The sequence below is a fragment of the Strigops habroptila genome, chromosome 6, assembly GCF_004027225.2.
Source record: "Strigops habroptila isolate Jane chromosome 6, bStrHab1.2.pri, whole genome shotgun sequence".
NCBI lineage: Eukaryota > Metazoa > Chordata > Aves > Psittaciformes > Psittacidae > Strigops > Strigops habroptila.
This window is the reverse complement of record NC_044282.2, coordinates 64,798,832-64,819,642: the sequence shown is the minus strand read 5'-3', so window position 1 is coordinate 64,819,642 and position 20,811 is coordinate 64,798,832. Positions and strand designations below refer to the sequence as shown.

The window sequence follows — 20,811 nt, the reverse complement described above, 5'->3', positions numbered from 1 at the left end:
GACTTTGAAAGCCTATTACCTCTCCACAGATGGGTAAGTCTTATTCTTAGCTATCAATTTCTTGCTCTCCAACCTGCAACAGCCAACCTGAACATCCAATATTATTATTCAGAAGGGCAGAAAAAACAAGACAGCTCCAAGAACTACAACACGAAGAAGAAACAGATACAGATACAATCAAATACACAGAGTGTGGTTAAACAAAGATGAAATTAGAGACAAGAAAGTTACCAGTAAATATACAAATAATGCAGCTGTCAAGGAGGTGAAGACATGGAAAAGGCCGACAGAAAATGAATATCAACATTTAAATAATAAGAAACCATGCTATGATAAAATTTTTTATGGATTAGACATAGAGTAGATGACAAAGATTCCCTTACTAGAGTACAGAGTGACTGAGACATTAAAAATACAGTTATAAAAGAAAATAAATCCTATAATAACCAAGGTGATGGATCACAAAGTGCATGTATTTGCAGGATTAAAAAAAAAAAATCAAACACAACACAAAAAGCCCAAACCCAAAACAAGAAAAAACACACAACCAAAGAAACCCAAGCATCTTGCTTCATTTTCATTTATAGCATGTTTACCTTGCACAAATCACCTCAGTGCTACTTAAAAATTCCTCTGAAAGTCCAGAACAATCTTGTTTTGAATTTGATAGCATCTGCCAGCTCAGGCATCAAACTTCAGCTGAGTATCTCTTTTAGTTCAACTTTGCTCAGCCACACTGAACCATTACAAAATTATTTTAGAGACTGTTCTTTAATAGCAATTACAAAAAAAAAAAAAAAAATCAATCCGCAAAATAAATGTTTTTAGCAGAACTCAGATTGCTTCATAATGAAAAGCAGTAGGGACAGCTTATGGAAAAATGTCCATAAACTTTTCAGGCTTTAGTATTTTCCATTCTGAGTGTTGCTAGCCAAGGAGGAAGGGAAACCTGGCAGCCTCTGAGGGCGGAGAACATACTTGGGCAAAAAGGAAAAGCCTCCAAGGGACCATAAATGCCCCCACACTTCCCAAAGGTGACCTCTGGGGAGTCAGGTTCAATGTCACCTCTCTGTGTCGGGTTCAGTGATAAATATGTTCCTTTAAAATCAGGAAAATCATATATGTTAAGCCTGAAATGGGTAAACGTCGACAATTTAGGGAGGGAAAACCTCAACCTCCTGCCTCCCCGGCTCCCACGTTTTTAACAAGCGGGTGTTTTGTGCTCCGAAATGTCAGCCAGCCGCTGCATCATTTGGTACTTGCTGGAACAGGTGGACATATTTTCATCCACCACTAAGTGGTGCTGTTACTCTTGGAAAAGAGTTTCTCCACATCGTCAAGTGTACTTGCAGAGCAGGTATTTTTGGCAATACCCACAGCTTTCAGTAGTGTTTCATCTTCGAAAAAGAAAAAAAGAGGGGATTGAAAGCTAGGAGGTTTAGAGCTGCTTTAGCTTTCAATTTTTGTGGTAAACCTCCTTATTAAATTTACTGTTCTTAGGATAATATTTATATATTGTCTAATCCAAGAATAAACATCTGCCTACCAATGACTATTTGGCAGTACTTTTGGTATGAACTAGTGGCATAACTGAGGTTGTAAAGAGTAAGTTTGCACATTACAAAAATATTACTCCATCACTGATACAGAGGAGGCCACCAAAAGCACCTCTCCTATGGAGACAGGCTGGGAGAGCTGGGGTGGTTCAGCCTGGAGAAGAGAGGGCTCCAGAGAAACCTTATAAAAAAGTCTTCCAATACCTAAAGGGGGCCTACAAGAAATCTGGAGAGGGACTTTTTACAAGGGCCTTTGGTGGCAGAACAAGGGGAACTGGCTTTAAACTGAAAGAGGGGAGATTTAGATTAGACATTAGGAAGAAATTCTCCCCTGTGAGGGTGCTGAGGCGCTGGCACAGGTTGCCCAGAGAAGCTGTGGCTGCCCCATCCCTGGCAGTGTTCAAGGCCAGGTTGGACAGGGCTTGGAGTAAGCTGGTCTAGTGGAAGGTGTCCCTGCCCATGGCAGGGGATTGGAAATAAATGAGCTTTAGGTCCCTTCCAACACAAACCATTCTATGATTCTATGATACATACTGGAACCATCTCCATCTGCTTCGGCAGAGGCCATGTTTTGGGGCATGATGACTGAAACAACCTCCGACCCTGCAAGCATTACTGCAGCTTGTAGAAGATTTGAGGCAGAGAGCAAGAACAGCATGCAGCAGGTTTACTACTGCCACCTCTATGTATCATACAATCACATGTCAAATAAAGCAACGAGTTATGAAGCAGAACATTACCTCTACATGCCCACTATAAACTTCTGAAAAAATTCTGCTGCAACGTCACAGCAAATCCAACTATACCCAGAAGGGTTGGGCTGACAAATATACTGACATGTTTTATCCAGAGTTACTTTTACAGTGACAATTGGTGATGGAGACTTCCTTGACTAAAATAAACTGAGAAAGAAAAGGAAACTCCAGGAAGCAGTAACTAAAATGTGTTTTGTGTTCATAAAGTCTCATAAATGAAAATAGAAACTTGACATTTAAAAACAAAAGTATAAATTAAGCTCTTTGCTTTCAGCCCTTTGAAATGTTCAGTCACTGTCAATCAGAATAAACCTTAGCTTTGGACATCCAAATAACTTCTGATATTGATAAGAAAGAAAAAGCAGCAATTTTAGGATAAACAAACAGACAAAACCCATGCAAATTCCATTGCTTGCCCATACTTCAGTTCTGTGTGGTACTACTGCAACTCAGTAAAAGAGCAATATTTCTTTGTATAAATCATCATAAATAAAAATTAAATCATGTTACCAAAAAACAGTCCATGATGACACTATATTAATGAGAGAAACACACTGTCTTGATACCACAGTCATTTAAAATGTATTCAAAAGAAGTTTCCTCTTCAAGTAAACTCCAGGTAAAGCAACTCCCCCATTTTTCAGCCCGGGCAGCCATAGAGCAGAAGCTGCAGCCCAATGCAGAGAAGGGAAAGGAAAAAAGTACTTCATGAAGCACTTGCTCCATGCAATGTTAAGCCTTGCTGTTTGGCAAAGAGTGTTGTTTGTACAGCCTTCAGGAGCTCAGCTCTCCGGGAAGTTCCGGAGCTCCTGATTCAGAGGAGTCAGAGATTCACAGGAGCCATTTGTTGGGTTCTCACTGGGTGCACAAGACTGCTCCCCACAGAGAGACCGGGATCTTAGGGAGCAGGGAGCACATCATGACTCTCTTGCTCTTTGCTTAGGTGACCATGGCTGGCCCCACCTCTCCACCCTGCCTCAGTTTCCTCACCTATAAAATGTGGGTGATGAAACCATGCTTTTCTCTCAAGAGCAGCACTCAAAACCGGGAAGGGTTCACTGCTATTTGGGATGTACAGATGTCATAACTCAGCTCTGACTTGCTCGCTCCTGTGCTCATAGAAAAATAATGTGTCATAACCCATAAAACAATGAGTCATAACCCAGCTCCAACTTGTTTACTCCATTGCTCATAGCAAAATAATGCAAGGAAGACTGATGCTTACAGGGAAGGAATTCAAGCAGTGTAGTATAGCGCTCTCCTCGCCTGTATTTTAATTGTAACATAACAATAGGTATTTTAATAAGCCTTTATTACTATGGAGCAAGGCTTTACTGTGGTTCAGCAGCTCAAATTTTACTCAAGCTTTTGTCAGCATTTGGATACCCTTTAATCTTTTAAATTATTAAGTCTTACATGTATATAAAAAAAACCAAAAACCATAACAACATTCCAGCTTACATTCTCTATGACAAACGTCCATTCTTTGTCTTCAAACTCTTCAGCATGGGGATCCTGGAAAAACAAACCAGAGAACTTAAGTCTAAAAGTAATCCAGGATGCAACAAACTGCAACTGAGCCAAGATTTTCACATACTCATAAAAATATTTTTGCCCACTGAAGATGACAGAAGGAATTATTTTAGCTAGGATGTAGGCTTTAGTGGATGTCAATAAAATGATGAGTAAGCTAGGGTAAAACTGCCAGTGAGGATTTAATAAAGACTCCTCTAGATACAAACACAAGGTTGATTCTGATAAAGGCCTGTGATTTTATTTCTTTTCATCCAAAAGCAAGAAAAAAAGCCCCAAAGATAAATCTCTTAAATTCTTAAGTCTCACCTTCCAAATAAACACAACAAATCTACATCTTACTGGTATGAGAGGGCATACACCGACCGCAGGCATCACCCCCACCTCCTCATCCTCATGCTCCATCAGCACGAGCAGAGATCCAGAGGTCAAAGCTTCAGCATAGCACCTCATTTGATTGTGAATTTCTTAAATACCTATCCTTACTTTACAACATTTCTGTTGTATCACACGTGAGGAGCTTTTTCACCAACAGGAAAATACATAACAATGAGATTCATATATTTGGCATTTGTTTCCAATTTAATGAGCTTTCAATCTGGTGGTGTGGTCTGTATTGTCTGAAACTAAGATAATGGTGGAGACATTAAGTCATTCCTTTCATGCATCTATCAAGGATCCCACTTTAAAAAAACATATGGATTTATCATCCAACCCTAGTTCTGAGCAACTGTTACAAAATAACTTCCACTCCTCTTGCAAAACAGCTTCTCACACCAAAAGAATGTAGCTTTAGGCTTCCTTCAGACATGAAGCCTAATTTTGCCATACCTCAATTTTATCCCATTATTTCTAGTTATAGGAAACCACTCAATTACTCCTTTGCCTCTGATGCTTGGCATGCTATACACACGTGCACATAAATGCTACTTCCCCATAATCAGCATTTACCATCATTATATATGACACCTCTCAGCACCTGCAGTTTTCTTGCTATTATTTGGAGCCTGCTCACAATACCACACCAAGCACTGCAACAATCCCATTTTGCTGCTGTAAATTAACGAACTGGATCAAGATATTTTACTTCTACTTTCTCTCCATTAGTACCATCTTTCCTTTCTTTCCAGACTGCTACAAGCCTCACATTCAATCTTTTCAACTCACATTATCTTAGTCTTTGCTTTAACCATTATTATTTCATTTAGTTTTGCCTCGAAGTCACATACACAGTGAGAGGAGGCAGTGTAACACAGTACTACAAATGGTTCTTTTAACTAGTTCTCATCAAATGCACAAATAAAAGATTTTGTAACAAGCTTACAGCATAAACTACCGGTGAAAAGAATAATTTTCTTATTTTTTCAGCACACAAAAAACTTGGAAAATATGCTTTTAAATAAACCTCATATTTAGATGAACTACTATAACATTTCTAAGAGGATATTAGAGAGTCCATTTAGATTAGACATTAGGAAAAACTTCTTCCCTGTGAGGGTGCTGAGGCGCTGGCACAGGGTGCCCAGAGAAGCTGTGGCTGCCCCATCCCTGGCAGTGTTCAAGGCCAGGTTGGACACAGGGGCTTGGAGCAACCTGCTCTAGTGGAAGGTGTCCCTGCCCGTGGCAGGGGGTTGGAACTGGGTGAGCTTTAAGGTCTTTCCCACCCTCACCATTTTATGATTCTATGATATCATCCTCTTTCCTCCAGCACAGTCCTTCCCTCAAAATCCAGCAAAGTGGGTTGGTTCACTGCTTTGCAGACTCCTTGTAAAACATTGGCTCTCTTTGCAGAGAGAGTCCTGCTGAGCATCAACATGCTCACAGAAGAAATTCAACAACACATCATACTGCTGGTACCATAATTAGCTACAATATTTAATAGCTACAAGTGTCACATGCAATATGCATTTTAAAATGTATTAACTCCAGCAATGGGATGTTTCAATGAAAAAATATAAGATGTTATTAAAAACTTATGTCAAAACTTATTTGTTTTGATATATAAATGTTTCTAGATTAAAAAAGAAAAAAAACTAGAATAACTTAGATACTGTAAATGAGTGTAAAACCCATACTGTACCATTAGACATAAGGACAGATGGGCAAGTAGATACATACGAAATTACACTGAGTGTCTCCGTGTTCCAACTAATGTACTTCTAATATCAGGTTATTATGTATCGATCACATTAATCAGGTTTCTGGAGTTCTGTATTATGTAAATAAAGTGCATGATACCTGCTGGTTTGCTGCATCCTGTATGAATTCTAAAGATATAATCCAGCTATTAAATTCTTATCACTTTCAAGAGTTAACCTGGGGCAATTACCTTTTTGTTTAATTGCTTCCTTTGATACAGCATAAAATGACATAATGAGATTTAATAGAATCATTAATCACTTTATATTTTAATAAATCACTCCATAGTTAAGTGACTAAACTCTTAATTATTTCATCCTGCTCAGTTTTTTTTCATAACTCCCCCAAAAAGCTTAAAGCACGCTTGCAGGTTGATATAAAACTGCAAAGTCAGGGCCCAGTATTTTATCCCATGTAACAAATAAATCAATGGTTTTGTTCATGCAAGGCAATAATCTATACAGAAAAACACAGCTCCTCTGTCAATGGCAACAAAACTGATTCACACCTCTGAAGGCCACAGAATCAGGTGCTCTGATGACTATTCTGATAATCTGATAGAACATCTGCTGAAGCACAGGGAGGCTCTGCAGAGGGGTCTGGACAGGCTGGATCAATGGGCAGTGGCCAGTGGTAGGAGGTTCAACAAGGCAAAGTGCCGGGTCCTGCATTTGGGCCGCAACAACCCCATGGAATGCCACAGGCTTGGGGAAGAGTGGCTGGAAAGCTGCTCATGGAAAAGGACCTGGGGGTGATGACTGATGGCTGCTGAACACGAGCCAGCTCGTACCCAGGCAGCCAAGGCAGCCAACAGCATCCTGGCCCGTGTCAGCAACAGTGCGGCAGCAGGGCCAGGGCAGTGATCGTCCCCCTTTACTGGGCACTGGTGAGGCTATACCTCGAACCCCGTGTTCAGTTCTGGGCCCCTCACCACAAGAGAGACATTGAGGTGCTGGAGCGGGTCCAGAGAAGGGCAATGGAGCTGGTGAAGGGTCTGGAGCACAAGTGTGATGAGGAACGGCTGAGGGACCTGGGGGGGTTTAGTCTGGAGAAGAGAAGGCTCAGGGGGGACCTTATCACTCTCTACAACTACCTGAAAGGAGGATAGAGCCAGGAGGTGGCTGATCTCTTCTCCCAAGTAACAAGCAAAAGGACAAGAAGGAACAGCCTCAAGCTGTGCCAGGGGAGGTTTAGACTGGATATTAGGAAAAATTTTATCACAGAGAGGGTGATCAGGCATTGGAACAGGCTGCCCAGGGCAGTGGTGGAATCACCATCCCTGGAAGTGTTCAGAAACCGTGTAGATGAGGCCCTCAGTGACATGGTTTAGTGGTGGACTTGGCAGTCCTGGGGTAACGGTTGGACTTGATCTTAAAGCTCTTTTCTAACCCAGTTGATTCTGTGATTCTATGAAAATAATACTGTATAATGAAAAGACTTCTTAATATTCAACAATTCAGCATGCACTTGAAAGCAAGTTTTGAACACTGTTGAAATATAAACACAAGTGTATTAATCCCAAACTCCCTACCAACCACCTGGGATAAAAAATAAAAATTCAAAGCTTCAAGGATTTCCCTAATGAACAGCCTTACCAAGAGTTCAGAGGCTATGGAATATGCTAAGATATGGACACTTTGCATGTATAAGATATTTCAGATTTAAAGACAAATCCAGATTTATTTTTTTTTTTTAAAGCCACATTTCTTGTTACTCTTAAAATGCATCTAGAAACACAAAAGCCCAAATAAGCTTATACACATAAGCCTCAGCATTTCCTTGCAACAGACATGTAACTGGCATCACTCTTTTCACTAAAACGCTTTTACTGGAAGCCCAGGGAGCAGCATGCATAGTCCTATTTCTAGCCAGCTTATAACTTTATGATGTGGTCAGCATTAACAGGTACTTGTATGATTACAGTTACAACACAGTTTCTATTGCTACCATCATTTCATCCTTTAGGCTAACATTTCCACTGGTGGTCTCCATAAAAAGTGATGTTTCTGTAAATGTGGCTAATCTTTCATCTATTTTGGATTTGAAGAGGGTAAATACCAGTAAAAAAAACCCTTAACAACATATACTTCCCTCACTGGCTAACCCATATTCTCCATTCATTTCCTACATAAAACTCATGATATGAATTGAGCACACCTAACTACTGTTTAGGGGAAAAAACGCCATTGCAAAGAATAACAACTCTAGGAGTAATGGCTATAGCAGCTTTTGAAATTTGCACCATAGGCAAGCCCCCCCGATAACATAGCACACAAAACTTTACCACATCTGCAAGCAGATACAAGTAATCACTGAAAATGCACTGCTAGAAACACCTAAAGACAAGAGTTATAAACAGACCTCATTCCCATCCTCCTTCCTGAAAGCAAATGGTAATGAAAATTATCTAAAAAGCTCAAGGAACAAACTGTCTCCAATATTTTTCTCAGCCTGAAACTGTCTCATACCTTGCTGTTACATGAAGGGAGGTGGCAAGACCCATTTTTTCTTGATAATGCTCATTTTCTTCACCAACATACCACAGATGCAGAACTAATACAATCTATCCAACACTCATTACGGTTTTACCTTGACTTGGAAACTGTATTTGGACAAATGGACTGAAGAGCTTGCTGTTCCTCCTCATTTTATTGTGTAAAAAAGAATCATCATTCTTAATATTAAGAGATGGGCCCCACTTTCCTGTTTCTCTTTCCAAAAGCATTTACCTCCGAGTACAACACTCCTTTTCAGTATTTCCAACTGAGTTTTGGAGCCTTCTTTCCTCACCTCCCTCCCGCTTTTCCTTTTCTTTTGTTCTGGTAAAATAACTTAGTGTTCAAAAGTAACATTCAGGTGAGAAACCAATAGCTGGGAACTGTGCAAAGGGCAGGACATCATGTTACAGTTCTCCTACAGTGAGACTCTTGGATAATTTCTCCAACTCTCAAGATCAGTAGAGCACTCTGGTCTGACAGCAGAAACCTAGCCCGTCTCACACTGCCCTAGTGACTGTGTTAACTGCTTCTCTAGAGATATGCTAGCCCTCAACAAGCTCAGTCCTAAGAACTTTTCTCTGCAATCCCACCCATCAGCTTCTTCCTGTGACACCATCCACATGCCAACAACCTGAAAACAGACAACTCTTCTGGGATCAGCAAAGGGAAAACCAGCAAGGAAGGTGTCTGTCACATTTTTCTCTTCTCTGCTGATCAGCCCATTCCACAAGGAGCTTTGTCAAGCACTAGATCCTATCTGCACTGTATAAGGTGTTTTCAGAAGACTGAAGAAAGGTAACCGTTCTCCAGTAGCTTAGGTTATCTTCAGAGTTATCTGTATATGTCTTCTAACAGGAATGAAAGAAATATCAGCAAACAAGGGACTGCTCCTTCTCCTCATTAGCAGCCAGAGAGGGTGGGGAAGATCTTCAGACTCTTAGCCCCTTCCTCCTTTCCTTCCATGTGCCTCCTCCCTAAGCTTTCCTGGCTTTTGAAGCTTGCCTTTCAATTAGATCACTTCATACCAGCCTTAATCTTCGGTCTTTCTTCTTGGGGAATAACTACTTAAGGGCTGTCATATTGAATCAGATCAAATGATGACAGGGTCTGTGATCTTCCTCTACCAGTGACCTGTAGCAGATGCTCCGGGTACTCCAGCATCTGTCCTCAGCTTTTGTACTTGGCTGTTTGAAGCTGCAGAAGACTCAAAATTTGACCCAATTCTTGTTGCTTTCAATGCTGTTTACAGAGGTCTGATTAGTCTAGAAAATCACATACAGCTCTGATCAGCTTTTGTTGAGCTTCTGGAAAGCAGGCAGCTCCAAGCAGAGTGGCAGAGCTGTCCCTGTATATCACCACACCAAGCTCACGACAGCTCACACTTTCCAGTGAAGCCTCTGGGCTAGAAAGGATTGACTTTTTTTTCTTTTTTAAATATTTTCTTTTACAATTAGTCCCCACACTAACCATGGATATTTAATTTTGTAGTGTGCAAATGTGCTCACTTCCATGAGCTTTTGATTTGTATATGTGACACACAACATTGTCTTCTCTACAGGGCTGTTTCTCCCTCCTATACAATCAATATTCTTCATAGTGTCCAGTCAAGCCACTGGCCTCTCCTAAACTGAAACAAGTATGTTCTGAACCTGGATTTGACCTTTGCTCTTGGAAATGGCTTTATTGAAGGTTTTTTTCCTTCTCCGAAACACTGTATTGGCTCTGCTGCAGTGTTCCTGCTAGTGCATGGCCAGCTACTGCATTGTAATCTTAGCACATGATTGACTCAGGCCTTCAAGACAGATTATATGGGATTTATTCTGAGAGATATATGTAGGGATGGGAATACTTTCAACAATATAAGTCTCCTTTTATCATCTGTTTTGTTCCTATTTTACTCAAATAGCTTTTTGTGTGCTTAGAAAGCTATGCCTTTAAAAATGTCTTTTACAAACTTGAGAATCAACAGCTGGAAATCTTCCCTGTTGTTGCAATAGTACATTAGTGTGATAAACAGCATGTATTACTGACAAAACAAGTGGGTTTTGTAATCCAATGAAGCAAAGCCCATGCTTACTCCAGAAGAAGCAGTTTTGCTTGGGAAGTTCACTTTGCTTTTAAGCTAGAAAATAATGATGTTGCAATTTAAATCCTCACAGGATAATTGATGCTCGCTTCACTTTGCTAAAAGCACTGGGCTTGCCTGGCAGTGAAAATTTCTCTTTGAAAATTTCTCTCAGTTGATACAGGTATGTGTTTGTACAGAAAGCCATGGAAAAGCATACAAGCTCTCATACATGATGGTTAAATCTTGGTAATGCAGGGACTTGAAAAAATGAACTTCTGAAGAGCAACCGTGGAAGCAAGAAAAAATGGGAATTCAACTCTTTTTTCTGGCATATGTGGATCTTTCCATGAAAGCACCACAAATCATGGATTTAAAATGCACAATAGGTTTATTGTTTCAGAATGTTTTTCTCCCCATTTTGGTTGAAAAACCCACAGCATAACCAAACACCAACATAAGAGCATGGCAAAGGAAGAACTTAAAACTTTCAGAACAGATGGAACTTTTAATGTAATTAGCACTTCAGCCGGCTGGATGGGCAGGAGCTAGAGCTAGTCAAGGGAAGCTGAATCAATATGTCCATTTGATGCTTTTCCCCACATGACTCCAGAGCATTATGAAATCTTACCAGCAGCCCATTATTAAGTGAAATGAAACAAAAAGTTTTTATTTATTTGAAATGAGTTATCTAAATGAAGGTTACAGTCTCATCAATACTTAGCTGTGCTTGCCTAAGAATTACAACTATACTGTTGGAAACAAGCTAACACCCAAAATAGGGATGTGCAGATAATATCTTGTCTGTTGACTGATCACAGGCACTTTGCTAGCCAGCTCTCAAGTGTCCAGGGTGACTACTGGAGAGGATATTCTTAACATTCTCATCAGCACTTGAAACCTCGACTTATCTCCTAATCCCACCAGCAACACATTTCAACAGCCACTTACGAATGCACAGCCACTACTGTGTGAATCATTTCCCAAAACACGTAGCTGTCTATTCTGGAGCCTGCTCTTTCCCTTTCCTGCACTTCTATTTCAAACAGCACTGCTGCTCTAATTTGTTATCTGTGATTGCTACAAAGCTCTGTCAGAGCAAGCTGCTCCCATCAGTGGGCTCTGCCAGTGTCGACATGGAGTCAGCAGCTTCCCTTAGCTTCTCAGGTTGTAACAAAAAGGACAAGTACTGTTTGTTAAACAGCATGGCCATGCTAAGTGCGCCTACTGAAAAGTGCCAAGCATTCAGCAGTCACTCTCCTTCGCAGAGTAATGGCTCCTAAAGGGACTTTGGCAGAACTGCAAGATGAGCAGCAGTCTTTTTCTGACCTTTACTGCTTCCAGTGTTTTCGACTCCCTCCTTCCAGAGGAGGGAACAACATAAATACCCGACTTGTAAGTCAGCTCCCAAAAAGGCTGCTGGAGGGTGCTATTACATACTTCCCTTCCCACTACTCTAGTGATGATCAGCCAGTGCATCAGCTGTGCAAAAAATAGCTAGTTCTTTTTGACCATCTTTGCCCAGAACATACCAGCTACAGAAACGCCAGCTCTCCGGGTGTTAGGACATACCCCATTCTACAGCTCAAGTGCTGCTGTAGCACTGAGCCAACACCATATTCTGCCTGCAGTCACATATCACTCACAGCTCATTCATCCAGGCAGGCTGCTGGCCTCATGGTGATACAGAACTCCTGGTGCATTACCCAGCTTGCTCAAAAAGCGTTGTTCTGTACCACACCTACATACCCTCATAAAGACAATGAGCCATTTATAATGGCCATTTATAGGCGGAGCCAGAGGCTCAATTAAAACAGATTTACATAAAGAGCTGCCTGACCACATGATGCTTCTTCGTGTGATCTCAGTATTTTGATTCTAAAACCGGGCGCTCGCTGCCCCAGAGATCAGTATGTACCATTGCCAGAAGGCACAGCCACAGGGTGGTCATTCATGCTCCTCCCAGACCAACCCTTGTGATGGGCAGGCTCATTTTTGGGGAGGGGAGAGGAAGTCCAGTGAACACATCTGCCTGCAGGGTAAGATTAAGCTTGTAGTAATACCAAACACCAGCTCCAGAGGCCCTTCTCTCACCTCACTATATGGTCTTAGCCCTCAGTCTCGGTGGCACAACTATAAGATTGTTGTGCTGTGCTACTTAACACAACCCTGAAGTGGTGCAGGTAGGAATAAAAAGATAGCATGGGGTGGCAGGAGGAGGCTGGGAGACACTTTTACTCCAAGGCCACAAAGCTGCACCCAAAAGAAACTTAATTTCTCATTCTTCACGTAACATGTTACCACATACACAATCAAGAACTGTGTGCATTTCTGCTTCACTTTAAATGTTTAAAATATTAAGCAACATTTACTGCATTACATAACCATATTCAGATTATACAGACAGGCAGCATAGTCACATAATGGTGTTAAAGTCCTTAATCCAAGCAGAGGCCCTTGAAGCATGCAAAGGCAAACAATTTTTGCTAGTGAACTTTTGAACTTCAGTTGAAGACTATGTGTCTGCTAAGAGGAGACACAAGTTTATGACAATTGGCATCACTGCCAACCTGGGATATTTCTGTTCATTGGTGATCCCAACGGGAAAGGAAAAAAGTAGGGGGGGGAGGGGGGGAAGACAAAGAGAGAAACGCCCTTTTTAGGCTTAATGAGCCAAGCAATAAATTCACATTCTAAAGCCAGTCAGAAGCCACTTCCAAGCAGTGGCTCAGGGAAGTCCCCAAGACAAAGAAATTATAAATATTACTCATTAGAAAAAAAGTATGTTACTGCTGCCCTCAGATGTAAAGGGAGCAGTTCTAAATAACAACCACCAGAGTGTAGCTGGAGACACCAAAGTAAAGAACAAGAACGAAGTAATGGAATGAAAATCCCAGACATCTTCAGCCTCCCGGGCAACCTCCTACACTGTCACACATGCAAAGCTGCATTGTTTATCTTTATGCAGAAAGAGCTTTGCCCAATGATATTTGGGAAATAAGTTCTAGCATAACCACCAGTTTCTCCTCCTGCTTCGCTGCCACCCAATAAGCTTCTTTTTTAATAGAACAAATCCAGTTCCTAACAAAAAATCCCCCATAAAATCTTATAATTCTCTATACTACTCCAATACTCCATATTCACTTATTTGTGTGGCGTACTAAATACTCTGAAATTAAGAACTGGATTCTGCTTCCTAATCAATAGCATAAGAAATAAGGTCACTGCACTGCAACTGAACAAGGAAGTCTAGAAGTGACTGTGTTTTGACAACTTCTGGCTGACAGTATTTAAAGAAAACCAACCAGACTAACCCATGCCAAGCCCTTACACATGTACTACGTGCGCAGTTACACATGTACTAAATTCTATGCCAATGACTCGCCATAATCAGCTCAATGGGATATTTCAGTGCGTTAACTAAACTATAAAAGTAAGCTTTGGCAGGGAACAGACTATCCTTCTCTCCCGGATTTAAGCTGGCGACATAAGGTCGTGCAGTTAACGACTTAAACCCAGCAAGATTAGGCCTTGTCATTATAATCTGACATTTCCAAACAGCATTTTTCTATGCTGTTTATGAAACAGAAAAGATTCTGCTTTAAAAACCCCATACCTTAAAGAGCGTCACAGTAATTTCAACGTTCTCAGGAACAGGCCATACCACCACTCCGCGGTACGGGTTCTTGATTCCAGGCTGCCAGCTGTGAGCCTGAAGGAAGAAAAGAAACAGTTATCTTAAAGCTATTATAAAAGTGCTGATTCAACTCCCATGGGACCCAGTGCAGGCAGGTAGAAATAATATGTCACTTACTCCAAAAAGGCTGTGTTCCAAAACGTATGACTCTACTGAGTACCATAAAGGACATCATTAAGAATGACAGTAAGGAAAGTCAGACCACTAGCAGGCTTTATTGGTTGGGTTTGGTTTTTTTTCCACTGAACTAAAGCTGCTCCTCACAACGTCCTAAATTCTGTTTTTCTAAGTACATAGCACAGGTCACAACACTCAGAGCCTTGCAAAAAAATAAGGCCACAAGACCAGAGATTCTATAGCAAGCCAAGTTTCATTTTGTTTTTACCCCGATGAAGGAATGCTTTTATTTAAAAAACAAATGAATACAGCACTTAGTGCAGGCTTAACCACATTTACACCTAAACAAAGCAAAAAGACAGCTTTACTTAAGGAAAGTGAAAACAATGATTTAATAATGCAGATTAAAAGCTATTAAAACATTGACATTCTTCAGAATTAATATGTTATGGTACCTACACCTAAAAAACATAATGAAAAAAACAACAGTTAGACCAAGAACTTGTCTACCTTTGAGTATCAATTTGGATTGATGGTTGGCTGTATTTATATTTTAACAGCTAGTGCTGGGAAAAAAACAAAACGTGAGCATTTGTCTTTCAGAATAAGTATGCTTTTTTCCAAGCTCAACTTAATGTATTTGTGATGCTGTAAAACAAATGAGGGAGGGCTGCTGAAGCTCAAGTACTGCTGAGGAACAGGGGTGTTATTACAAACCTGTGGAATTTTTATCAGGAAAGAATGTACAATCTATTTACTGTTACCTGAAGCCAATTAACTTGGCTTTTTCTTTTAATTCTACATCATCATTCATTACAGTTTTGTCCTCCTTACAACACTCAAACTTCAGTTTAAGACTACTTATTAGACAAAATTTTTGCTATATTAAGTTTAATAGGACTTGTGCCTCAGGTTCTCAGGTACCCTCAGGTAACCTGAGCAACTTTAAACATGACTTTCCTATATCAAAGTGGGAGACAGAGGTGGTGAAACAGTCCCATTCACAGAGAGGCAATAACTCTGCTGCTGGGTGCTATAGGCAGTGTGTGCTCCAGATGCCAGGTTCATATCTGACAGCCCCATCGTACATGGCTGCTCTCCATGAGCCCTCCTGCATTCAGCTGAGCTTTCACGGGAGCCTGCAGCATCACAGGTAACACCGGTGGACTTGCTCTTCCTCTAATCTCTCAATTCTCACAGAGCAGAGGTCTGCAGATTAACAGCAGGTAACAATAACCACTAAGGCAGGCAGCAGGGGCAAGGAGAGGAAGGACAAAGGGAGATACAGGAGCTGGGAAGAGATGAGAAGCTGAGGAACAGGTAAGCAGCTGACAGAATCCAGCCTGCGCAGCCACCAGAGAAGAGAGCCCTACCTGCCTCCACAGCTGCATGTGCACAGCACACACATTTCCATCCCCTTCTTTTTGTTTTCTTGCTGAACTCTGCCAGCTCTCCTGTGGTTTTATCACAAGTTTTTCCATCTTTGGTGTACTGCTTAAAACCCAGCTCCCTAAGATGCCTAGTTAGATTAGAAATTTCAGTAAGTCTCTATGCTTTGTGCTTGCAGAGTAAACTTTAATAACACAACTTGGGGCATCTGAAGAAAGGAATTTTAAAAAGAGCAACTTGAAAGAACCCAATTTCTAGTATTTTTAACTCCTCAAATTTCAGTCTAATCTCATTACTCTAAAGCAGGCCTGGATATATTTCTGAATAACTGAGCAAACAACACTGTTCATAGCTTTACTCCGCAAGCATATTTCATAAGAAAAAGATGTTTTGTGAGCAGCAAAACACACCACAGCAGTTTTATCCCCACCACAGTCACTTGAGCAGCTCCCTTCCACAGGGCCCGCAATTCCCTGCATCGATCTCAGCTTGCCTGATGGGGATAGTCAGCAAGAACAAGGCAGTGATCCTTGTTCCTGAGCCAGGCGCATGCTCACCTGCCAGCCAACCCGTCCTCATGCAGCATCTTGTAAGACAAATCAACATCTCCTTCCTAGGAGCACTCCCTCCTCTTTCCAAATACCAATTTTCACAAAACTAGTAGGAGCTCATGGCGTGTCTGGAACCTGCGTTCTCCTGCTGCTTTTGGCCAATACTGACAAACAGGTCAGACCTTCGATGTCCAAGGTCCAAGCACTGACAGTCTGCCTAGCTGAGGATCACTTGTTCCATTTATAAATAAAAACTAGAAAATAAGTGTTCACTGTTGCAGGCAAAGCTTTATTTCAAGCCCTTCATCAGCACTGCCTCCCACCAGGAAAGTTAGTGAAACACAATAAACACACACACAGATATATGTTTTTCTGTCACTGAAAGTATCAAGCAGGAAGCAAGCCCTAGCTAGTGAGCTTTTAAATCAAAGCTGCTCTGAATGTTATTAAGTCCTCCTTTGGCTTTGAAAAACTAAACAGTGTACCACACAAACAGCATGACAGAGAAAGATAACATCAAAATGACATCTGGGTTGTTCAGAAGGAGACAGGGAAAGGGGAAAGCAATGGGAGGAAAACACAGAGGAAGGGCTAACAACAACAGTAATTTAAAATTAACATGGAAAATGTTATTCTAACACATATTTCTCATGTCAATGATCTCTGTGCTGCAGTTTCTTGAAGTTACATCTGGCCTATATCAAAAAACCTTCTCAACTTCCAAACTATAAGCCTTGACTTTGATGTGTGATCTGGATCAGGCCACTTCTGCACAGCAGAATTCCTAACGCTTCCAGACAGGGGATTGCTGTCAGGGCTCAGCAAGTCAATGTATGAAGGCGAGGCGCCGCATCCGCAAAGTACGTTTCCACCCTAATCCTCACCTCTAACTTGATTTCCCCTTGGGTTGTGCCTTCTAGACACACTTTTTCCTTATCTCCTATTATCCTTCACTAGCCATGTCCCATTGTTTCTGAAGCCAAGGCAATAGAAGTGGCTAAACAGAAGAGGCTAAGCAGAAGTGACCACCAGCAGCACGTGCCTCAGCCACAGCACTCCCTTTTCCAGCCTCAGAGCTCCTAATTCCAAGGGACAAGAGCCATGGCCTGGAGAAAGAAGCAGAAATGCTCTGTTGCATTTCAAGCAGAAAGGCAACTCCTTCCTTTTTCTGCCAGTGGAAAATGATGGGACACAATGTAGCATGAAAGCTCTTTTAAATCAGGAAACACGAGCTACAGGAGGGGTTGCTGAAATACCCTATAAATAGAGTAGGGCTGTGAATGACATTGTCCAACCTACAACATTGCTCTGGCACAAACCTGATGACTGTTGGAGGAATAAAGCTATTTAAGAAAGGATGGAGAAGTGAGCCTACAGACTCACATGGGTACTTCGGACTACCCGGTTTTGAGGTCTTTCCCGAGTTCTCTCTCCAGAATAACAGCAGTTACAAATCCAGACAGCCAGCTTTGCAATCTACCGTACGTGATGTTGTGAACACAACTGCTCTGCTGTGCTTGAAATGGAAAGACACCTCTGCAGTTTTGGCCTCTGGTTTCAATGAGAAAGGAATAATCTTTAAAAATGGATCAAAATCAGCAACTTACAGGGGCCAGATAATGAAAATGTTAAGTGTTCCATATCATTATGCACATACGACGCATCAAAGGGCTTACAAACTACTCAAAATACTGAATCTGTTGTCAAGCAGCCTTCAATAGTCAATAACTTCAAACACAAAGACAGCACTCTGATATTTGTGTGAACTCTCAACATTTAGTAATACTGAAGCTATTATCAGCAAAGTCAAGTCTCTCCACTCTTGCCAAGTGTCCACTTTTTGGTTGTATGAAACAGCAGAGTCTCACACACCTCTCTCACCTCATGCATGGGCTAGACAAACTCAAGTCTAGTTCTCCAGTACTTTCTGATGGAAAGCACAGAGTGGGCTTACTTTAATGAGGGGGCTTAATCGTGAAAGTAACATTTCCCAGCACTGCTGAAACTCTTGTACTAAACTCTATCTAGTTCAACTGATGGCAACACATTGATTGATCAGAAGAAGATGAGACTAGCTCACCTGAGGGCTGCCTTTCGTGCACCACCTTGCCTTATAATTACCCACCAGGGGCTGACCTTGACCATATGAAACTGCCTCCCACTCTCTGCAGGCAAACTTGGTCTCCAAAATACAAATAACATTTCTGCAGAACTTGGAACACAGCAGGCAATTTGTAAACACTGTTATTTTCGAAGCACTCTCCTCCAATCTAAAAAAACCCAGTTATTATCAATTCTCTGCAATATAAAGTGTATAAACATTTGTAAATCCAGTGTCAGACTCTTTCAGGGAGAAGGGGGAAGTAGAAAAACCAAAAACCCAACCAAACCTACACCAGAATCTTTTAGCCACTTCCTGGGGAGGGAGAACAACAACAAAACATGAGAGACACTGAATATAAGCCTTCCCTTACAGTCACTGCTCAACTGCTTAGGTAATAGCATATAAACAAAATGATCTTTAAAATCTGAATAAAAACAGATAAAGTTAAAGACAGCCTCAAATCAAAAATTTGGTTCCAAACATGAAGTTAATAAATGCCACCACCAGCTGTTCATCACGTCATGATGAAGAAGATAAGGCAGATGCAAGCAAATCAGCTAACTACAGTACATTATGGAAGTCACTTCCCCAGCCCCTATATGTATGGGATTTCATGACCTGGCACATATGTCATTTCTATCATGACCAACTCTGCTTACATTTACCCCTGTCTCTACAAAAATTATTTTCCTGACTCAGCAAAACCAATATACTACATTAAGTCAAGAGCCTACTCTTCCAGATGTTTCATGCTACCCATTTGCTTTCTCCCTTCTTCACTATCACCTCATCTCATCCTGCCTCTGTTGTGCAGGATAATTGCAAGTTACTTTCCTGTAAGATCTTAGAGCTGACCATAATATTTTAAGCCTTCTGCAAATTATGGAACAGTTTATATTTATGAATCAAAAACATGATCCTGTAGCCAAGTCCTCAGTATTGTTCTTTAAAAGCAAAAGTCAGAAACAGACCTCCCATTGCTCCCCACCTGCAGCCCCAGGAGTGGCTTTAGTGGGAGTCAGTGAGCTGCTGCTTTTCTTTCCCTGATAAAACTTTTGCCAACTGCTTACGACCAGACCAGCTCTGCTACTTGTCTCTGTGACAGGCTGCTCAGGGCACAGGAACCAAGCAGGAGCTCGACTGGTTCCAATAGTGCCTAGGGCAGCTCAGCTTGTAAGGATAATCCCTCTTCTTCAGTGTTATCCAGGCAGAACACAGACAGGAAGAGGAAAAAATATAATGAGTATTTTCCTTGAAGAGGAGGAGCTGACCTTAAGCAGCCAGATCTTTCATCTGGTGCCTCCGTGCCAACAGCATGGCTTGTGAAGACCAAGCATTGATCCAATGTGCTCTATGTGATGAGCCCCACCAAAGCCATACATCATCTGGGGGCAGCCAGAGGATCAGTATGATCCCACTGCTAACAGACCCACTGGAAAAGCAATGGATTGGGAAAAGCTGCCGAATTTCCCCCACACCAAAGGAAACCTCAACTGGCAGTTTGTGGATGGCTTCTTGTTCTGCCTCTGTACCATAACTCAGCATCACAAAGGGAGGAGACAAATTAAAGACCATGCTCCAGACTACAGCTTGCATCCCCATGATATTCTTGAAATCACTGTGTTTGGCCCTCCAATTAAAAGAGGCTGGGCACCAGAACAACACTCCTGTCGCACTCCCACCCTGGGATGCAGTCCAAAAAACTCAGCATGTGCCAAAGAAGAAAGTTCAAAGCCCTGGAAACACCAGGCAGCCTTCGTTCAACCCACTGATGTCAGTGTCCCTTGAGAGGAGGGACAAGGAAACCAGCAGATTCCCACAGGTCTTCCCATGAATGTCTTCAATTCATCAGCATGCACATGTGTTACAACTAGAACTAAGCATCCATGTATTACTGCTGAAAAACTACAGAAGCTAAGCTTGGCAAATGAGCAAAAACTCATCTTCACTTGGAACAGATTTTCTTAGCACTGGGATAGCTGTTCAAGCTTAATTGCACACACACACATTCATGACATATTCCTTAAACATATGATTCATGCTGTTTCTTTCACCAAACCTTGCCTTATTCACTGTCCACAATAGCTGATACTCAGATGAAAAGCTGCCTCCCCTTCTCATCAAGCACTTTCTGGCCTTATCTGCTGGGCTTCTTATTTAAAACACAGACCCCAACAAGACCCTGCATTCAGGGTCATTTTTCTCACTGTTTTCCTGGGACATCCACCACTGTACACCTCAGAATGTCACCAAAACTTAACTTTAGGGGGTGCTTGTAAAAAGGAAAGGTATTATAGCCCCAAATTTACAAGCAGCTAAAGAATAGCCAGTTTCCACTGATTTGCTATGGCCTGGTTAAATCAACAATGACTTAACTTTATGGGGATTAAGCATGAAACCTTTTCTT

The 20,811-nt window shown here is 41.5% G+C and overlaps 1 protein-coding gene across 16 annotated transcripts in view; it reads right to left on the bottom strand.

Annotated features, from left to right (window-relative positions):
- Positions 1 to 20,811, bottom strand: part of EHBP1 (EH domain binding protein 1) — a 225,460-nt gene that overhangs the window by 166,263 nt on the left and 38,386 nt on the right. For all 16 annotated transcript variants that reach the window (XM_030489115.1, XM_030489114.2, XM_030489130.2 and 13 more), the window contains exons 4-5: positions 14,163 to 14,258; positions 3,773 to 3,826 (exon numbers count right to left, since the gene is read on the bottom strand). In XM_030489115.1, coding sequence (XP_030344975.1) covers positions 3,773 to 3,826; positions 14,163 to 14,258 — 150 coding nt within the window. The remainder of the gene's footprint in view (positions 1 to 3,772; positions 3,827 to 14,162; positions 14,259 to 20,811) is intronic.